Source organism: Limanda limanda, chromosome 7 (assembly GCF_963576545.1).
Source record: "Limanda limanda chromosome 7, fLimLim1.1, whole genome shotgun sequence".
NCBI classification, from domain to species: Eukaryota; Metazoa; Chordata; class Actinopteri; order Pleuronectiformes; family Pleuronectidae; genus Limanda; species Limanda limanda.
In genome coordinates, this window is record NC_083642.1 from 19,040,998 (window position 1) to 19,060,878 (window position 19,881).

General features: G+C 41.1%; 1 protein-coding gene across 1 annotated transcript in view; it reads right to left on the reverse strand.

Moving 5' to 3' along the window:
* Positions 1-5,926: 5,926 nt before the first annotated feature.
* Positions 5,927-19,881, reverse strand: part of nphp4 (nephronophthisis 4) — a 171,591-nt gene continuing 157,636 nt past the window's right edge. The window contains exons 24-30 of the mRNA XM_061074644.1: positions 16,166-16,322; positions 15,491-15,567; positions 15,110-15,195; positions 12,868-13,039; positions 10,375-10,554; positions 9,459-9,602; positions 5,927-6,212 (exon numbers count right to left, since the gene is read on the reverse strand). Of these exons, the coding sequence (XP_060930627.1) occupies positions 6,072-6,212; positions 9,459-9,602; positions 10,375-10,554; positions 12,868-13,039; positions 15,110-15,195; positions 15,491-15,567; positions 16,166-16,322 (957 nt within the window). The 3' untranslated portion in view covers positions 5,927-6,071. The remainder of the gene's footprint in view (positions 6,213-9,458; positions 9,603-10,374; positions 10,555-12,867; positions 13,040-15,109; positions 15,196-15,490; positions 15,568-16,165; positions 16,323-19,881) is intronic.

Here is a 19,881-nt window from a genome sequence, read left to right on the forward strand (position 1 = left end):
AGCCATTGCATTCAAAAGGTTAGTGTGATGTGTGTTCAATAATTCACTATGTGCCAGAAGGATGTCATGAAATTTGAAATTTTCTCACCCCTGATCTAATTTAAAACGTTTTTTTTAAATAACTGACATGACCTTTCGTGCCTCAGAAGAGTATATGTATACAAAACCTTGGGTGGCCCAGATTGGTCTATAACACTGGATTCTGAAATACATGTAGAAACTTGCGTGTGTGTGTGTACTCATTTTTTGTTTCCTCTTTAGGACCTTTTCCAGCATGAACACTGACCCTGTCAGGACCAGTAGACCTCACTGGGACCAAAGCTCAGTCCTAAAGAGGCAAAACATCATTTCTGAGCTCCTGGTAAAGGTCAGTGGTTACGTGTGAAATGTGGGTAAGTTAAGGTTAGAGTCAGGCATGAAATTGTCAAGGGGAAGGTTAAGGATGAGGTTTTCGTTGGGCTGTCCAAGGAAAGGAAGTCAATGCAAAGTCCTAATAAGTATAGCTGCACACATGTTAATGTTAGTCTGTGCACATGGCGACAAACTGAACCATGTTATTTATCTTTAAAACATCACAGCCAGTTGATGAAAGGAACATTTTGGGGAAGAGGAAGAATGTAGATGTCCCTGCACATGTATGTTAGGATGGAGGGCAGGTGCAGAATGAATGTGGCTTGCTCCTGTTTATTCTGATTGAGGTCTTCATATAGAGCAATTTTATTCAGTTAGGTTAAACTCCGGATATAAGCTCAATGTAAACACACCTACTGTGGAGGTCCCATTCCAAGACGCATAAAAGTGTAAACACCCGAGCATATTTAAACCTCAGCAGGCTGGATATGCATGCAAACTAGAAAATATGATCACACTTTGGTATCATCACTCACTTTGTGTAACTGCTTCTATCGTAAAATCTTTAAGGGGGCACCGGCCCTTAATATATCTTTGGTTTATTATCCGATAAACCCACATGAACTCTGCTTTTAATGGCTGCAGGAATTATTGCTTCCCACAAGCTTAAGAAAACTGAGGGGGAAAGTTTTCTCAGGAATTCCAGGCTTGAGGGAAACAGGAGGTATTTATTTATTTGGTACAATGTAGCAGCGGTTGCTCTCCCTTTCCTGTCTTGATTTACAATTGAAGGAGAAGGATGTGTTGACGAACTGTTCAAGGTCACCTAACAGGTCACCTGCAGGGCGTGCACTCGTGTAGCCTCCTTTATTGTACTGGGAATACTCGTGGGTGTTCTGGGAAAGGAATCAGCTGTAACACACACGTAGCTCCCTCTCATGTGCAACCTGAATATCATATACTCAGATGGTAGCTGATAAAAATATATATTCTATTTTGACAATTCTCAAGCCCAGTGACGCAGTGGCCCACTGGGAGTGTGCATGATGTCCAGTACAAGACATGGATATAATGTCATGATGCCCTCCCAGCTTCACACATACAGAGCAAAGGCCTCCACGCTTTGTAACACAGACAAAGAGTGCACAATGGGATGTTTTGTGAGTTGAGTGTGTGTCCTGCGAACTCTAACAAAATGACATTGTTGAGATTTCTAAGTGGGCACGAAGCAAATACATGCATATCCTGTTCACTACATATTCAAAGCTCTGACTTTTATGAACCACTGACCTAAAAAGTTTCTCTCAGACCATTACATTAACATAACAGAAGCTGCTGCAGTGAGGAGGTAAATAGAATATCTTGTAGGATTTTACAACTGTGCCGTCTCCAGACGGATGAAGAGGGGCTGCTGGGTGTTTCAGCATCAAGGCCTTGAAGTATGAACATAGTGGACGACCATGTTTTTACTCTGAATTGAACACTTAGCATCAGTGGTTTGGATTTATCCAGTGTTATAGACATCTTCACTTGTCCATGCTGCCCCTGCAGCTTTACTAGGAAGGACAGTTCAGAGAAATACCAAAAGGGAGTTTTGTACATAAACCACAAACTTTTGATTGACTGACGAAGCGTCTGTAGGCGCTGCTAAACTTTCAAATGCATCTCCACTCAGATCAGGGGCTGTTGATGTTTGTTTAAGTTTATCCCCTATCAATTATAATGAAAGCAGGACAGAATATATTAAGTGGGGGAATGATTAAAGCAAGAAAAACACACTTCAATATTCAGATATATTGTTTGATCACATGTGCAGTGATCCTTGGAACTGCTGATTGTAAAATAATTTAAAGAATCAGTTCAGATTATTACAACCTGACAACCTGTGGTTGAATTCTCAGAAACAGCAGCATTGTGAGAAAGTAGATCTGAATGTGGCAAAAAACACAGATTAGTAGGTGTGAAGCTTTTTTGCCTTTCTGACGGGAAATCCTAAATCACAGAAACAAAGTGTTTCTTGCTGTTAATCAGATTATTACAGACCGAGCTTGTGTCTGTAGCTGATGATCATTTCAAATTGCAGATTCCATGTGGACTAACTCTGTTTCATTTCCCACTGCCTTGAGATGAGCAGTGGGAGGAGCTGCATGTGTAAGGCTGCCATCTACTGAGAACTGACTTCAAAATGGATGTGAGAGGAACACTGATGCTGCCTCAATAAAAAACACTCTTTGCACCGGATGAGTTAATTGAGTTTGAGTTTGTTAAAGGCTCTTTCAAACACTTCACATCTGATCTGATGCAGCCGCCCTCCCTCCTCATTGCGACAAGAACAAACAGCTGCTCTTAGCTCTACTCCTCCATTTTACTTTCTTTTTTAATGTTAAAAAAAGGAAAAAACCTTTTCATGCTTCTAAAAGTGATTGCACTGTTTGTCAGCTTTTTCAAACATAATTCACATGACACACAATTTTAATATATTTGAACCACGTGCACGTTCTCAGCCGGGATTATTTGTTATAAAGAAGTCACAGGGTACAAAGAATTTGGGATTCAAACCCATCATTACAGGGCGAATACAATCTTTCCCTCAACTTACTTTGATTGAATTATTTTCTAATTTCAAATAAAAACTGACAGCCCTACCCAATCCTTATGTAACTGTATTTCAAACCTGCTGCTATTGTTGCCACACCCCAAACAGTGATGTCTCAGCAGGTGTCTTTTCTTCCGTGGTCATGTGTTTGTTCTCCATTTGTACACTGCTCGAGGTCGATCACCATAACACACACTCGCTCTCTTCCCTTTGCTGTGTGAGCGCTGATCCAGGCACATGAGGAGGAGGAGGAGGAGGAAGAGGAGGGCTGGTTGCTAGGTTGCATGTTCCTCCAGTTTCAAAGCTCTCTCTCCGGTACCTGCATCGCTGTGTGCTCTCACAGACGCGCGCCCACTCACACGGCTCAGGCCAGGGCACCCACACACGCACAAAAACACACATACTAACACACAGATGTGCAGTTGCGGGTGGGCGTGGGTTTCTCCAAAATATCAGGGGCACTACCAGGCGCCATTCCACGCTGAAAAACATCAAGACGGCCTCTCTGCCGGGACAGTTAGACAGGAGCCGTCTGACCGCACTAACAAGGTTAGCAGACAGTTGGAGCTGATGGGGGGGGGGGGTCTGTGCCCCTTCAGGAGGAACAGACAACACCTGGACTGACGCTGCTAATAAGGTGTCAGCGCTGCCCTGCCCCTCGGCGAGACAACAATTGTGCGGCGCACACCGAACACCGCTCCCTCTGACAGGAATCCAGATCTAAAAACTGCAACAAGGAAGGTTTTTATTTGACATAAAACAGACAACATCAGGTGACATGATGAATCACAAAGTGGAGCGGCAACGGGAAGCAGCATCCCATACATGACGGAGGTGCTGTGAATTATTTTTCCCGTTTTAGGGATGGACGCTGAAGGGAAACATTTCTCGCACAGGTAGTGACGCATGAAAACATGACAGAAATAACTAAAGCTCAAATGAAGCTTATATGAATATATAGCCACTGCCCAGGTCTGATCTGTTCATAGATTCAACCATTGCCCCCTGTTGGACAAACAGTCAGAGCTTGTTGGGCACAGTTAAGAATCGTCAAATCCTCCTACATAGCAACTCCCACTGAGTAGCATCTGAAAAAGACTGAGTTACGGTGACGTTAATGGACACTTGTTGATCGACTTCTCAAAAAACTACTTTCAAGTCAACCTCCATGAATAATAAGAACTATTGTCGTGAAAGTAGCATTATTTTCATGACAGTAAAGTTGGTGGAATTCCTAAAGCTCTCGCCACAGATGATACAAGAGAAACAAAAGAGCGCAAATGTTTAACCAGCTGACATGAAGATGATATCAGGCTCCACAACAAAAGGACTCAGTAGAGCTCATAGCAAGGCCCAGCAGTGCTGTTTTTTCAATCAAGCTGTACCAAATTGCAAGAATTCATAGATATCAGTTCCCTAAATATGCCTGATTTCGAGAAGCGGTTCAGCAGTGATCCTGCTAACAGACAAACAGTCATGAAAACAGAGGGAATGAATCTATTGTTTCTGGTTGAGCCACTTACAATGACAAGTCTTGCTTAACCTAACTAGTTAAATTTGCGGTTGGTAGATTTATTTATTCTGTGTAAACTCAAAGTTTTCTCTGAAAAGTTTTGGCTTTGGAAGACACCTGGCTGAATCTTCAAATTAACTAAAGAAAATATATTTTAACCAGAATGAGATTGGGCTTGAACCACCATGTATGAGCAGGAGGCACGATGACTGATCAATGAACCTCTCTAAGTACCCATCCATCAATTCATCCATCCATCATCCATACCAATTATCTTTTAATGGTTGAGGGGGAGCTGGAGCCAATCCTGGCCAACATATGGTGAGAGGCAGGGAACAGAGCTGACATAGACAAACATTTATGCATTATTTTCTCTCCAATCAAGCTGAACCCGATCTAAGGACACTGGGGAGAACAGACAGAAAGATCTCGGCCAAGCTGGTCTTCAAAGTGAAGGCACGGTGCAAACTACATTGTCACTGTATGAAGACAAATGTAAAGAACAAGAACCAACAGCTACATGGAGCCAATTATTAGGTGAATACACCTTAAATGTGTGATCGTGTGAGCTATTAACACCTTCACACAAACAGAGAAGTCACTGAGGCTCCTGCTTGTTAGAGGAGCTAAAGCGTGGAGAGCACCTGGGCTTGGTTACGCTCTTCTTCTTTTTTTATTAGCGAAAGCTGCTGCGCTGAGGCTTATTCTGCAGCCTTCATTCTAATGAGTGCGGTGGGAGGGAGTGTGGGGGTGTTCGGGTGGGGGATTGTGTAACTCTGTGTTACATAACACAATCTGCATGGCCTTCTCTCTCTCTCTCTCTCTCTCTCTGTCTGTGCGCCTCAGATGTGGCAGAGCGAGCACAGAGGAGAGGACGGAGGGTTTGAAAGGCTGCCGGTGTTAATGAGGGCGATCAGGAGAGAAGTGCGCCTCGCCGGAAAATCACACCTCATTACGGCAGCGTTTCTAATAATGCCAGTGATGAGGATTAGTTGTTCAGGAGGTGAGAGGGGCCGGCGAGGGGGTGGGGGTGTGCGTGGGAGGGGCACCTCTGGCATTGTATTAGATAAAAACGCAACCATCAAGCGGCAATCAAGTGGGTTTGCTGGATAATTAAAGTCGATAAAAGTTTATTGCTTCCCCCCTCAGCGCCACCTTTGGCCGGCCGGGGGACGAACTGTCTGATGTCTGCAGGACGTTTTGGAGGAGGACCGGTCACTGATGTTCCTGGAAACTACACAACATTAAATAGGTCTTTCCTTCTGTCCCTTTATGTCATATTTTACTTTCTCTCTTAGATCCATATCAGTTTTTTTTAATTTAAGGTTTAGTTTCTACTTCACTTGAGTGGAGAATTCATTGAACGAACTGTTGTGTTTGGGTGGGTGGTAAAAGCATTCCTAGAAATATTTTCTTGATTGTTTTGCACTCACAGTGATTTACTAAAGCAGAAGAAAAGAAATTCATTGATTTCATACATTTTATTTATACAAACATACTTACAGACAAAACAAAGAAAAGTCAGTAAAATACTCTGAAATCTGATCAAATAAGAAATCAAATTTTAAACTGAGTAGAAAAGATACAGCACATTTCTGTTAGTGGAAAAGTTCATGAGTAGTTGACATTCACAACGAAGGTCTCCTCCGTCTTCTCCTCCAGGTTGTTCACGTAGACATGGATCTTCACTGAGCCCGGACTCTGGCTGGAAGCAAATCTCAGTCCGATGGTGTAGCTCTCTCCTCCACTGACCTGAACACAGTTAATATTCTATGTTGGAGAATTGTCTTTCTTTTGAGTGAGAAACATTAAATAGATGTGACCACATCCATAATAAACTTGGTATAGTCTTGATGATTATGATCTTTAGATGAAATCATTTATCATGGTTTGTAATGTGAATCTACAGGTAGAGAAGAAGTAGAAATATTGCATTTCTAACGAAAAAGAAAACTAGGAATTTATCATCATTCATACACTCAAATACAGTCACAGCTTTTCAGATGTAATAGAAATCTGGATCTTGTGAATTTAAATCCGGTTTCATTAGGTGACTGCTGGGCCTTGGAGGAGGTGTGTGGTACTGAATGCTATTCTAGTTTAATATGAGTCCGATTTATAACTTAGCCTCAAACAGAAGAACATATCTCTCCTCAACATGTATTACAAAGACCAACTGAAGACAAAAAGCACAGTTTTGGTACATGTATCACCCTGCTACAGCACAGAAAACGTTCAAAATAAAAGATTCAACATGATGTTAAAGAGCTTCGGGTTCTTTCTTAAAGGTTCAGTGTGTAAAATCTAGTGACATCTAGTGGTGAACTTGCATGTTGCAGCTGAATACCTCTCATCTCACCATTCCCTTCCAAACATGAGAGAGAACATGTGGTAAAGTTCAGTTGTCATAAAAACTCAAAAGGTGTTTAGTTTGTCCAGTTTAGGGTCCTGATAAAAAACATGGCCGCCACCATAAAGAGGACCTGCTTCTGATGTAATTATATAGTATTTAAATATAAAGGGCCCATTCTGGGGTAAAGAAAACAACAATTCATACAATTTAGTTGATTCAACATTAGTGAAAACATCACTAGGATCATTTTGTATTACATTTCTGCCGATAGATCCCTTTCACGTAAATCTTATGCACTGAACTTTTTAAAGAGGGAAATCAAATCTTCCTTCCTGTTCCTTTGTAATCAATTGTCCATGGTTTGTCTCTTGGAAACAGTTTCAGACCTGGTTCACACAAAAGTAACAGATGCTGTGTCATTACTGTTAAAACTTTTTCAAAAATGTACTTTAGTTAGGGGTCCAGTTGGGAATAATACTGTATGACCGAGCAACAATACTAAAACTTTAAAGTGCTAAAGTGGCAGAATGTTATTGTTTTCTTTAAACTTAATAAATGACCTGCATGTGGAGCAGAGGCTCATCCACTCAGAGTGACTGTGCCTCCTCACTGTGGGTTATTCCACTGGCGGATTAAATGATAGTTATCTGAAACCAGAAACTTATTAAATGAGGAAACCTCAAATGGCTTGAATTCTTAATTAATGTAAACTCCTGACATTGCACTCTCTGTTTTTGTCTAAATTGCTGTTTTTTTTTTACTGCAGAGTGCATTTGGACTATTCTGTTTACAAATGTAGAGACACACAGTGCTTCATGTTTCATTGTTTTGCTGTCGCAGGTCATAGTGTGCGAAGGATCTGTATTTGGGCTGTATTTCGCTTTCCCAGTATTTTAATCAGAATAGAAATGTCTTCCTGCATTTCTCGGTAACAGCCAACACCGGATATATGGGTCAATTTTGGGGATTTATTCTGTAATCTTCCCCAAAAGCGTAGCAGTATTGATCTCTGCTTTGCTTCCCCTCCTGACAGCTGGTTTTATCATGGCGGGGCAGTTACGTCAAAAAAAGAAAAGTGTCTCCACATTTGCTTAATGCTCCAGGCACAGTGAATTCTTTATAAGACACCTGCAGCCTGGCTGACAAGATGGGAAATAACAAAGGGGCTGTTTTTCACTCGGCCAACCTCCTTCTGTGTAATTGATGCAGTGTCTTCAGGACAGCGGCAGTGAGACTCTTCAATAGTTTATGTGGAAATAGACTCCTGCTGCATCTCATTAATTTATTTGTTCATTTAAAATGCGGACTTCCCATTTGTTGTGCTCTTTTATCACACCTCAGCAAATGGAAAGCAATGATGGCAGTAACTCCGGTGCCTGGTGTCGGCGTGCCAGTGCATCTGCTCTTGGAGACGCAGAGGTTGACAAGGCAACAACAAAAACAACAGCTGTAATGGCGTTGCTATATCCCTCCTGTTTTGTTCCGAGAGCAAACATGGAAGTCACTCAGTTGTCTATGTTGAGGAACGATCAGTCAGAATGTGAGGCCAGAAATCACTGATGTCGTTTTATCCTTTGCTTGTGGTGAAGTCTGAGGGGGTGGTGCCCCAAAACTGATTTTGACGCCAGGCAAAAAAAAAATCAGTGTGTGACATTGTTGAATGATCCTGTAATAGAACGTCTGAGCCGGTGGATGCAGTGATCTGGCTGCACCACAGCTCGAAGACAACTGTCACAGTGTGAATGTTTACAAGTGCTTCATGACATAAGCCTTGTCCACACAGAGGCCATGTTTTTCAGCCGTCTGCCAAAACACATATGCCTCATATAAAAAACAGGAATCTAAGTAACATCTCCACCGGCCTGGTAATAACTTTATATTGGCCATATACTGAAGCATATTTTACACATGAAGTCTCTCTTTTTTCCCCATTATGGGCATAATTGCATGTTATTGTGTAGTGAGCTGCTGAAACACAGTGGTCTTCACTCAGCACTGTGTCTGAACAGTTTGTGTACACAGGCAGAGAGCTGGAGCTGCTGCTGATCTGCTAATGTGTTTTCTCCGTGAAGGCTCAGTGAACCTGAACAACCTGCTCTGTGGCGGCTGCATTTCCAATAACTTTCGGATTTTTACTGCCAAAAGGCTTGTGTTTTATGAGCTCCCTGAAAACTCGTTGCAGGGACTTTGAGTAGTTTGTAATTTTGGAGAACTTTAAAGAATTTTAATATGTGAACAAATATTCTTCTCCGGATGCATTATTTTCCGATAAATAGGCTGCAACCTTTATGAGGTTTTCAAGGCGAGCACTACTGGTGGCCCTCCATTATTTTCACTTATATCTATTGTATCTATAAAAATTCACTGCTATGTTTGGCAGAAGTACTGCCAGAATATTTTCTTTCCATTATTTCATTCTCGAATGGATTAACCACAGGTCAGTAGCACTTTCCATTAAAGCTGATGTTAATGAGGTTATTTACAGAGGCGTAACAACGCGGAACCTTTTAATCCCATAGAACTATATGAACTGCTGCAAAAGAGAGCAAAAAGAGGGTTTGTCTTTTTTGTCTGGGTGATAATGAAAGTATTGATTTCACTCCTGATGAGAGTAAGAGAGCTGCTCGACTTCCATCTTATCTCACCTGGAATTTGTCCTCTTTATACTGGAGCAGGTCCGGATGGTCCGAGCGGAGCAGGAACGTGCGACCGCTGGTGTACGGGTTGATGTAGGTGATTTTTTTGGAGCTGCCACGCCCTCCACCAACCGGGACACACACTTCAAATGCCTGGATGACAACACACACGCACACACACACCAACACACACGCACACACACACAGGTCGCCAGTTAGTTCCAGGTCTGGTTGGTCAATGAATAATTTAGGCCAGGTGTGTCCAGCATTAGTTACAAAGAGCAGCTAGTATTTTATAATGATTTTTTAATTTAATTTGATATCTCTTTAAATAGATTGTGAGTGATTGATTTGCACACAAGATACGATTTTGAAGATCCACATATATCATATGAGAAGCTCACAAAGAGGATGGGACTTATTTCTCTGATTTGGATTAATAGCAACACAATGAACATGAGGGGAAAGTGAATCAAGACACGTAACAGACAGACAGAGGGCAGTAACAGAGGAGAGAGGCTTTAAGAGCTGGCCTGGGATCAGCTGTACTGAGCTTTTCTTTGACACTCCACCATAAACAGGTTGGTAATTTGCGCCTGAGAAAAGCACCAGTATGGATTCAATAAGGAAGCGACTGTGACTCTGAGTCACCAGTGGCTTTGTGTCACCAGCGCATTTATGATGTTCATCAAATCACTGTTGTTTTCTGTCGTTGTATTCCTATGCATTGTTAAAAGAATTGATCATATCCGCTGCAGCAGATCCGGAGATATCGTTTTGTTTACTTCATACATTCCTCTTTGCAGAAACCTGGTGACTGCATCCTCCAGGATGTAGTCTGGGTAACTGACAGATCTGTTTTGGACTTCTGTGATGAAGACTTGAAGATGATTTTATGTAATAAAGCCAGAAATAGCTACTCCACCTTTGACAGCACAGGCTGATGGACATTGAGACAGAGCAGCCAGGAGGTGATCAGCCGCTGGTTCTCCACGTCCACAGCGTTCACGTACAGGAAGCGGCTGCCGGCCCGCCACAGCTGCACCTTCAGCTGGAGCTCCTGCACCGATGAGGGCGGCAGAACGAATACACCCTCTGGATCCACCTACAGAGAAGGTGTGGGAGGGTGGAGGTAAAGGTCGATTGGGATTCGGCAGTAAAGGGATGTTGGGTGTGTTGTGAGAATGAGTAAGAGACAATTAATAAAGGGAAAGTTACACAGGATGGAAGAGAAGCGATACATTTTATAAGAAAGGGTGAAAGAAAGGTAGAGAAAAGAACAGAATTTATGGACAAAGGCGTTTAACAGAGTCAGAGGAAAGTAAAGGAGAGTGCAGATTACCGGAGGACGTGGGTGAGAGAAAGGGCAGATGAAGTTCGGTGAAAGAGGCAGAAAGGAGGAGATAGACAATGAAATGAGAGCCGGTGGAGGCAGAAGAGTGACAGAGAGACAGAAGGATGAGATTTAATGCAGAGCTCCTTTTTAATCTGTCGAGAAAAGCAAAGCAATTCTCTGGCGGTGAGCTTTATCCTGTTTTATAAGACTCCTCCGAAGCGTTCCACAGTGAGCTAACCTGCAGAGAGTCAGATCAAAGCGGCTGCCGATGCACACGGCGGAATCTATTAAAAATACATCTGTTTCTTTCCCAGCCGATTCTTCCAAGTAAGACGCATTTGGGTTGTACTGTATGGGACAAGATGGATGTGACAGTCCATCACTTTGCTATTATTATTTTGGTTGAATATGAGTGAGCACAAGGTGACGCAATGCCCTTTTACTGTGGCTCTGACTGAGAAGCATTGTCAGGATCTATTAAAAATACAGAGCTCTCTGAAACTCCTGAAACATACTTTCTAATTTTCAGGGAGCACACAGTCATTGCTCGTTTTTTTCAGATGGTGTCAAATTGTGTCCCAACATGATCCGACATGATTGTAGGATTTAATGAGAGGAACCTAATGAAACGAAATGAAAGGACATGAAAAGACCCATTATGCCGTCAATCCACATTTGAACATTCAAAACTCGATAATGACTTGAATTTTAACCTGGAGTTATTACAAAAGAGACTGTTGCTGCTCCCATTGTCTCCCACTGCTGAGAGAACGATTTGCATGAAATCGTTTTGCAGTTTGAAAATTGCTATTGCTTAAAAAAAAAAAAAAAAAAACTAGAACAAAGCCCTCAACTTTTCAATATATGACTGCAGCTACTTTCTCTTTACTTTCCCCTTTTTTATATGTTGCCTGCAATTTGTGCCAGCTGAACTATGAACAGATAGAAATTATGGCAAAAGCGAAGAGGCAGAAGTGAATTGCTACAATGTTTAATATTAAATAAGGCTGGATGATTGGGTCAAAAATGATATCAAGACAAAAGTTTTCATATCAGTTCAAATTGATAATTACAATGACGAATGACACATTATTATTTTCAACTTCAATAGTTCAATCGATCAATAGATCATCAAAAGATCAATATTAATGAATATATATGTTTGACCTTTGTGATCTAGCTATTGATGACAATCATACAGCGTAAGTTATTCACATTGTTTTACTGCCCAGCACTAATTTAACAAAAATGTACATTTGATTGATATTATGAAATGGCGACAAACAAAAGGAATAAAAGTTTTATGAATTCAGGATATAACACCTGAGTCTCTGTGAGTTACTTAGAGTCAAACAGAGAATCAATACTAGACTAAAGTTCTTCCTGGGTTTAAAGTCCAATACAGACAAATTACCACAGCATGGTGTGCAAAGGCTTCAGCAAAAAATGCCCAAACCTAAAGGAACTTATGGACGGTCAGATTCTATCTCAAACGAAGGAGACATTCTGAAACCCAGTCGACTGAGACTGGAAGCAGCTTGATGCTCCAGCAATTAATGTGAAGCTTGTGTCCACAGCAGCAGAAACACGTCAATGTTCCTGTACTTCAAAGTTCACACCCTCCATTTGTCTCATAAAACTAAGTTTCTGCACATCACTTTGTTTTGACACACACACACACACACACACACACACACACACACACACACACACACACACACACACACACACACACACACACAAGATTAGAGCTGGCAGGCTGATAAACAGACTGGAGACCTGCAGCAACACATGAAGACCCTTCCAGACTGAGCTGTATGAAATATAATTTGAGCCTGACTACTAGGAGTTTTCTAAATCAGGGGCCGCAAGTTACACAGAGGGGCCAAGTACAGGTCCAACATACATGCACAATTCCTGATTCAGTAAAGAGCACATTTAAGTCAATCCTTGTTTACTGCCTAACATCATTTCTTCCTCAAGCACATTGTGAACTTCAAAAAAAATTAGTATTGATATGATATACAGTACAATCCAATTCAAAAAGCGCCTTTAAAGAAAGTTACTAGCCATAGTATGTACCTGGATCTCCTTGGGGTGGGATGAGAAGCATTTGACCTTGCGAACAGTCTGTCTTCCCCTCAGCACGAGTGATTGACAGGTCCGCTGGCCAGTCACACAGCTAACATCCACCCGCTCCAAGAAATGTACGTAAATCTGCCACATCTGCGAGGGCGCCGCCATCCACTTATCACTACAGAGAGAAAACATCATCAGGAACAGATAAGCTAAAGCCCCCTGGAGACGCAGCAGGAGCAGCATGAGGTTGAGAGATAAGGAGGGCTGATCTACGGCTACGTCCTAATGAGCAGGAACATCACCATCATCATCATCATCATCATCATCATCATCATCATCTGCATGCTGCTGAGGATGAGGTGAATTCAGTCTCAGCGGCTGACTCTGAGGAAGTGATGCAGTCAGACTCGCAGACTAATTCTGTGACAGCAGCACTTAATGAACATTAGGAGAAAGACTTCAAGTGACGAGTGTTTTTGAGCGCAGACACATTATCAGGCAGAGCTCTAGAGTGCGACCAACTCTAGTCAGAAGTTACCAGGACCTGAACAGTACTGAAGTTTACTCTGTGTTTGCTAGATTCACTCCAGATGCATGAGACACAAATTTAAAGACATTGAGCAGAGACACACACAAGAGCTGGTAACATATATCCTGTGCCAAAAGTTTAATATCTATTCAAGAGCCAGAGAGTCCATTTTATTTATTGATTTGGTTATGTGTGGTTTATTTTGTATTTATTTAGGATATTTCATATATATATATATATGTTTAATTCTCATTGAAAAAAAAGTTAAAATGGCTTCCCAATGAGGAGAATTACTTACATATAACAAAAGAATTGTTGTTGTACAATGAAAACTCCTCAACTGAATCAATACAGAAATCGAATGAATGAAGTGCTTTAAGTGCTTTGGTATTACTTTATTCGAAAGCTCCTGATGTTTCTTAAAAATTTCCTACAATGCTTTCTTTAAAAAAAGATGGTTTATTATGTCAGTAAACAAGGTTTTGCCCTGAGCCCTCTGCACCAGTGAAGTAAAATATCAACTAAGCACAGTTCTGCATCGTGAACCAATTTAATGGCCCTGTAGAAAAATATGCGGCAACAAGAACTTGGAACTAATTCTGCAATATTTTAATTTACATTGTTAGTGTCTGTGTTTTCTAAAAAAGCCATAAACTAATTGACAACAAATAAAATTTATGATGAGTTTATGTTTTTAGAGCAATTTGTCTGTTGGCAGGATTTTTAAAACACAACAAAACCAATTCGCATAAAATTGTGTTTGTTTTATATACATTTAGTTGGGTCACGGCCCAACGAAGAACTGATTAAATTTCGGACCAGATCGGCATTAATGGGCAGAACTATAAAACCCCTGAATATCATCCATAGATTTACAGTTGACCCCAATCAAACATTTCCTCCTCCACCAAAGAGGCAACTTCAGTCATGTTACAATGGTTATTTCTTCTGAATAGATTTGGAATAGAATTACACAATCTTCTCAAAGAACTTATGATAATGTGGTCCTGATGAGCTGAAATATCAAGTTTTACATTATTTGTGAAACTTACACAAGAGATGCTCCACATTGCTAATTTCAACACAGGCAATAGGCTGAAATCCAGATATTCTCCATGTTAAATAACACTTAAAATTAAGACTTTATTCTCCTAATGTTTTGATTTTTTGCTAATAAAATTAAACCTTATTCTCGTAATATAATAATTTTTTTACATCTAATGTCCCATCTTTTATAATCAACTTTGTCCTAATTCTCTATCGTACTTTCCTGTATCGGATAAGTTTCCATTATCAGAAAATAAAGTCCTCTACTTCCCTACAGTGATGTTTCTGGTTTCCTAACACCGTTTCACTATGGCTGTCTACATGATAAACTCATGTATCAGCTCTGCAGTAAATATGTAACCAGTCAAAACTCATATCATACCGGAGTCGAATAACAAACCCCTGGCATTTGCTAGGAGGCAACCATCGGTCCAACATATCAACAAACCCAAACACAATCCTGCTGGAGATTTGCAAAAATAGAGGAAGAGCTAAGTAACTTCAGGCAGTCAGACCAGCAAACCTCCATCTGATTAGCTCATTAATTCAAGCCTCCGTGAACAATTTAATTAGTCCCAAAAAAACTATGCTTTTTTGTGTGAGTGCTGGTGTGTGTCTGTATGTGTGTGTGTGTTCTCTGTATACAGCATGACTGTAAAAAATACATACGTGAAAACCATCACAAAGAACATTTTTATGTGAGGACTGGGACTCCCTGGCACTTTCAAGTACACATCCTGAGGCTCCCCTGGCACCTTGACAGGATCAGAGTAGAGAGGGAGAAACATGTTAGTGTTGTGGAGGGGCAAAAGAAAAAAGGAAGCAGAAATAAAAGAAACCCTAAGTTAGCACTTCAAAAAAGTGTGAGGCATGATGTAAGGACGAGCCTTTTGATTATAAAAACAGTTTGTAATTCATGACAGCAGAGATGGAATAAAGTGCTTTCACCCAGAACAGGAGATGGTGTTGGAAGATAACAGTTCAGCAAGTGATGCCCCGCTAATATTAATGAGGGTCATTTGAAGTAATAAAAAAAACACATTCTCTCACCAGCATCCTCGTCTGGCAGACGATGTTGGGGTCACTGCAGCGAACAGAAATGTTGGTCCTGGCATCTGGGTCCTCGACTGGTTCACCAGGAAAAGACAAAAGTAAAACAATATATATGAAATATATATATACACAGTATACATTTTTTAAATTTTTGTTTTTATGGAATCACCTTTCAACACCTTTTTTATCTTATGGACAACAACATGTGATTTAGATATCCATGTATAAATATACACACATAAACATAGGTTCTATATTTCATTCATTTTATCCATTTGACTTATTCTTGTTTTTCATTTCCTGCTCTATTTCCAGATGCCTCTCAGTTATTATGAACCCTCCGTGTGATAGAAAATGCATCATATTGGAAGATAGTTTGTGTTGATATTTTAGTAAAAATACAATAAAATGAAAGAGGAATATATTATTCACTCCCATCTGCTCACCCATGTTGTATTTACGTTATTGTTATTTCTGTATGTGCACATTTGTTTACGTGCCTTGTGGTGAGTAAGTCAGTGAAAGCACAATAAAAAATGCATTAATATGCAAATGAATACAATGAATCACTCGAATCTATCCACTCTAGACACAGTCAGGGGAGCACAGATGGGAGCCGTGGGACGGCGGAGTAATGGCTGACAGGGGATAACTGTTGGTAACTGTCCCCACCTGTGGGGTCGTGCCAGGGCGGCAGGCGGATGGCCTTCTTCAGGAAACAGAGCTCAGGGTGGTAGAGTCGGAATGTCTGGTTGACGACGTGGGGCGTCGGCTCCACGTTCACCTGGCAGATGGCCATCGGTTTGCCGTCGTCTGCTTTGAAAGAAACCTGTGGAGAGACGGTTCGACAGTATCAGCAGCACGCCGCTCCCCTGCTTGATGTCAGGTATCACATCCAGCGCAATGAGAGAGAACTTTCATCAGTGTGAGGCAGTTAAACTCGGCAGTGAGGAGCAAACCAATCGAACATTCACAGCTGGGCTATACGCGCCTTATAAGAGACCAGCTCGTTACCACTCGCTCTTAGCTTTGAAGTTTTTTTTTTTCCATTTCTATCACTAATGATAACCGGGCATTGAACAAAGTAATTGCTGATCTCTGAGGACATGACAAGAGCAAGACTGTTCTCACTAAATGAGAGGGGTTGTACACAAGCCAACCGTTTTTGCCAGATTATCAAAAAAAGAGAGAAAGAAAAATCTATATTTACTTGTAAATTTAGAGAAAAGTCAGAAAAACTAAATTTGTCTGACAGTAACATATATTTGTGTTTATTTAGCTGTGGATCCCCCGGGCAGTTTCCATCCACAGGCAGGGAAACATTGATCTTAACCACTTAAAGGCAAACCTGAAAGTGAGCTTAAGGGTGTTTGTGCACCAGTGATGTTGCAATTTCCCAATGAATTTGATTAACCGAGTACAGTTCTTTTATTTTTAAACATTGGAATAATATGGAAATAAGGTTGAAATAATTGTGTGTGTGTATGTGACCCTCAAACAATACCGGCCCTGTGTCCTTAGACATTTACAGAAAAACCGACATTCTAATTCCTCCATTCTCTTTCGTGAAATGTTTTCTTCCCGAGGCTCTTCAGCTCTAAATAACATATAAAGCTTTTTTTTTAATGCAGTCTTTGAGGGGGTTTATTTTAGAAAACATTCACCAGAGAATAATGATGATGGAACTGTACAGTGGAATATAAAAACTGGCTTCAATCTGACTACTGAAGCCCCTCCAGACATGCTGAATGTGCTTTGAAGTATGCTGCATTAAAATTGCCCTTAGGATCTGTGCAAATCCACACAAATGTGTACCTACACATGTTCTCATTACATACGATATCTTGTACACACACAGACATATGCAAACACATTGGAATTGCAAACCTTCTCACGTATGATCGTACTCCGCACCATCTAACAAGTGTTTGCTGGCTTGATATGAAATAATAACACTAATCAGGTGTATTTAGTTTAGCACCTTCCACTGAGCAAAGGGCTTCAAATTAGTTCAATAGTTAAAAAAGAAGAGGACCAGAGCAAGGTCAGTTTGAGTTAATTTGTTTTCAGACGCTTTTTTATAAGACGTAAACGGGGGGGGTGGGGGGGGGGTTCCAGATCTCGTGTCTGTAGGATGATAATCAGAGCCATGACTTCAAATGTGCAATCAACTTTCACTTTTAGCCGAGTGTGCGGGTGAACCAGTAAGCTCTGCTCAGGAGACCTGTATGATTTAATAACTAAAGAGGAGTTTGGGATTTATAGATTATGTGCAGCTGAATTACAGGATGTGAATCAATTATGAATATCACTTCGAAAAGATGCCAGGCACTAAACAGCTCAGAATATTTAAAGATATTTCCAATTATGTGATTTTGCTAAGATCCCCTCTCCCCAATTTCCCAGAGTCCTACTCCCAGTGGCATAGAACCTTACATAAAGGACATCTTTTCCGACGTCATGGTCTGTTATCTCCGGATGATTAGACTCATAAGATAAGAGCCATGGAGGATGAGTTGTAGATTACCTTCCCTGAAGACTTCGGGGAAGTTCCCCTGAAAGCTGTCGACTCCTCCTCAAGCTGTGCTAGACTTCATCTTATATAATTCACGGTACTTCAAAGACTTCATTATAGCAAGGCCAAACTGCCACTTAGTCCCGACCCACTTTCCTTCAATCTCCCAAATTTTAAAATCTGCCCATCCCCTCACAGTCATTGTTGTAGACTTCCAGATGAAGTTAATGTGACTAGCCAAGGTATCATCATCACCTTCATCTCTCTAATCACTTACAGAAGAATTCTTTTTTTCTGGAAATTGGCTGCATGATGCTCTTTGTTTCTAGAAATTGGAAAAAAATAAGTCTGATAAGTTCTATCAACAGGGGGCACCGCTGATTGACCTCAATGATCAGGCATATCAGCCATATCAGTTTTCTCTTTGTGTTTGTCTTCCTTTATCGGTAAAAACGTGGCAAATATTAATAAAATTGATTAAATCCCAGCAGTTTATACAATTATTTCTATTACATTTAAAACCGATGTGATTCTATACACAACAAACTTCGCAATGAGGAAGTGAACCATCATTACTCCAGTCTGGCAGATTAAAAACCTCAGTCATGAGAAACAAAATGGACCCTATGTTCTATACACGCAGAAGCTGATCCCTGCCAAAAGGCAGCTGTCCAAGTCATTGATGGGTCCGGTTTGTGGGCCCACGCTGACCTGCAGGAGAGGCCCAGATCTGGCTCTGGTGATCTGTGCTGACTGAAAGTAGTGCCAAAGCTGGCATCCTGACAGCTCTCCTGTTGGGGCTTGTCAGTTTTAGCGGGACACAGATTTGATCCAGAACTGACCTCTTTGACCTCTTGACAGGATTTTTGCTCGGGGCAGCAGTGATGACACTGACATGCTAATACACACAAACTGGAGGCATACACAAACACTCACACACACTGTTGGCAGACTGGCAAATATTTCAGATGTCATTCTGTGCAATGGGATAGCTTCGGGGTACTGTAATCAACACGAACATCAGGATTATTGTGCGGCACTGGCGGGCGAAGTTTGATATCTTGTTTTTTAGAAGTAGAAGAAGCCACATGCCAATAACGTCAGCATGTGTTTAAGCTCACATTTGTAAGGAGCGCCCTGAAATTTAATTTGAATAGATTCATGTGGAACAGAAGTGAATTTTGGTGACAGCTATAGAAAAGAGGGGCCGAGAGCATAATACATCAACTATAGATGTAGAGCACATAGTTTTATCAGCAGTAGCTCTGAACAAGCATATTCACATTATTTCTCCTTCCTCTTAACTTCCAAGATATTATAAATGGCTGAAAAGTGGGTAAAGTGGGGGAAGCAACTTTCGAGTTATAGTGTATATGTACAGTTCATATAAAAAAAGAGGATAAGACGTGTCAAGCTGTCCACCAATTAGGTTCGTTACACTCTCCAGCCTGACATTTGCCCGTTGGAGATGATAAACAATGTTGAGTAAGATTAAAGTGATTTGCAGCATATCATTCTGCTCGACAATCTTGTCTGGCTGGCATAACTTTTTAAAGAGTTGACTTCAAAGCGTTCTCTGTGTCAGAGCTGTGACTGTATGGGAGAGGAGAGGAGAGGGGGAGGGAGGGGGCGGCACACTGCCACTCTTCAGAGTCTGGGAGATGCTGCTAGACCCAAATCAAAAGCCTCATACTGTTCAATTTATTTGAATTTATCGGTCTCTGCTTCCTGAAATAAACTAAACTGGTCAAAAACATAAAACTGGTCAAAAAACCCGCTAACATCTGGCTTGTGTCAGCAATTGGAATGGATTAAATCGGCATTTTATCCTGGGTCAAATGACTCTGCAGTAGAAACAGTTTTTAATCGGCTG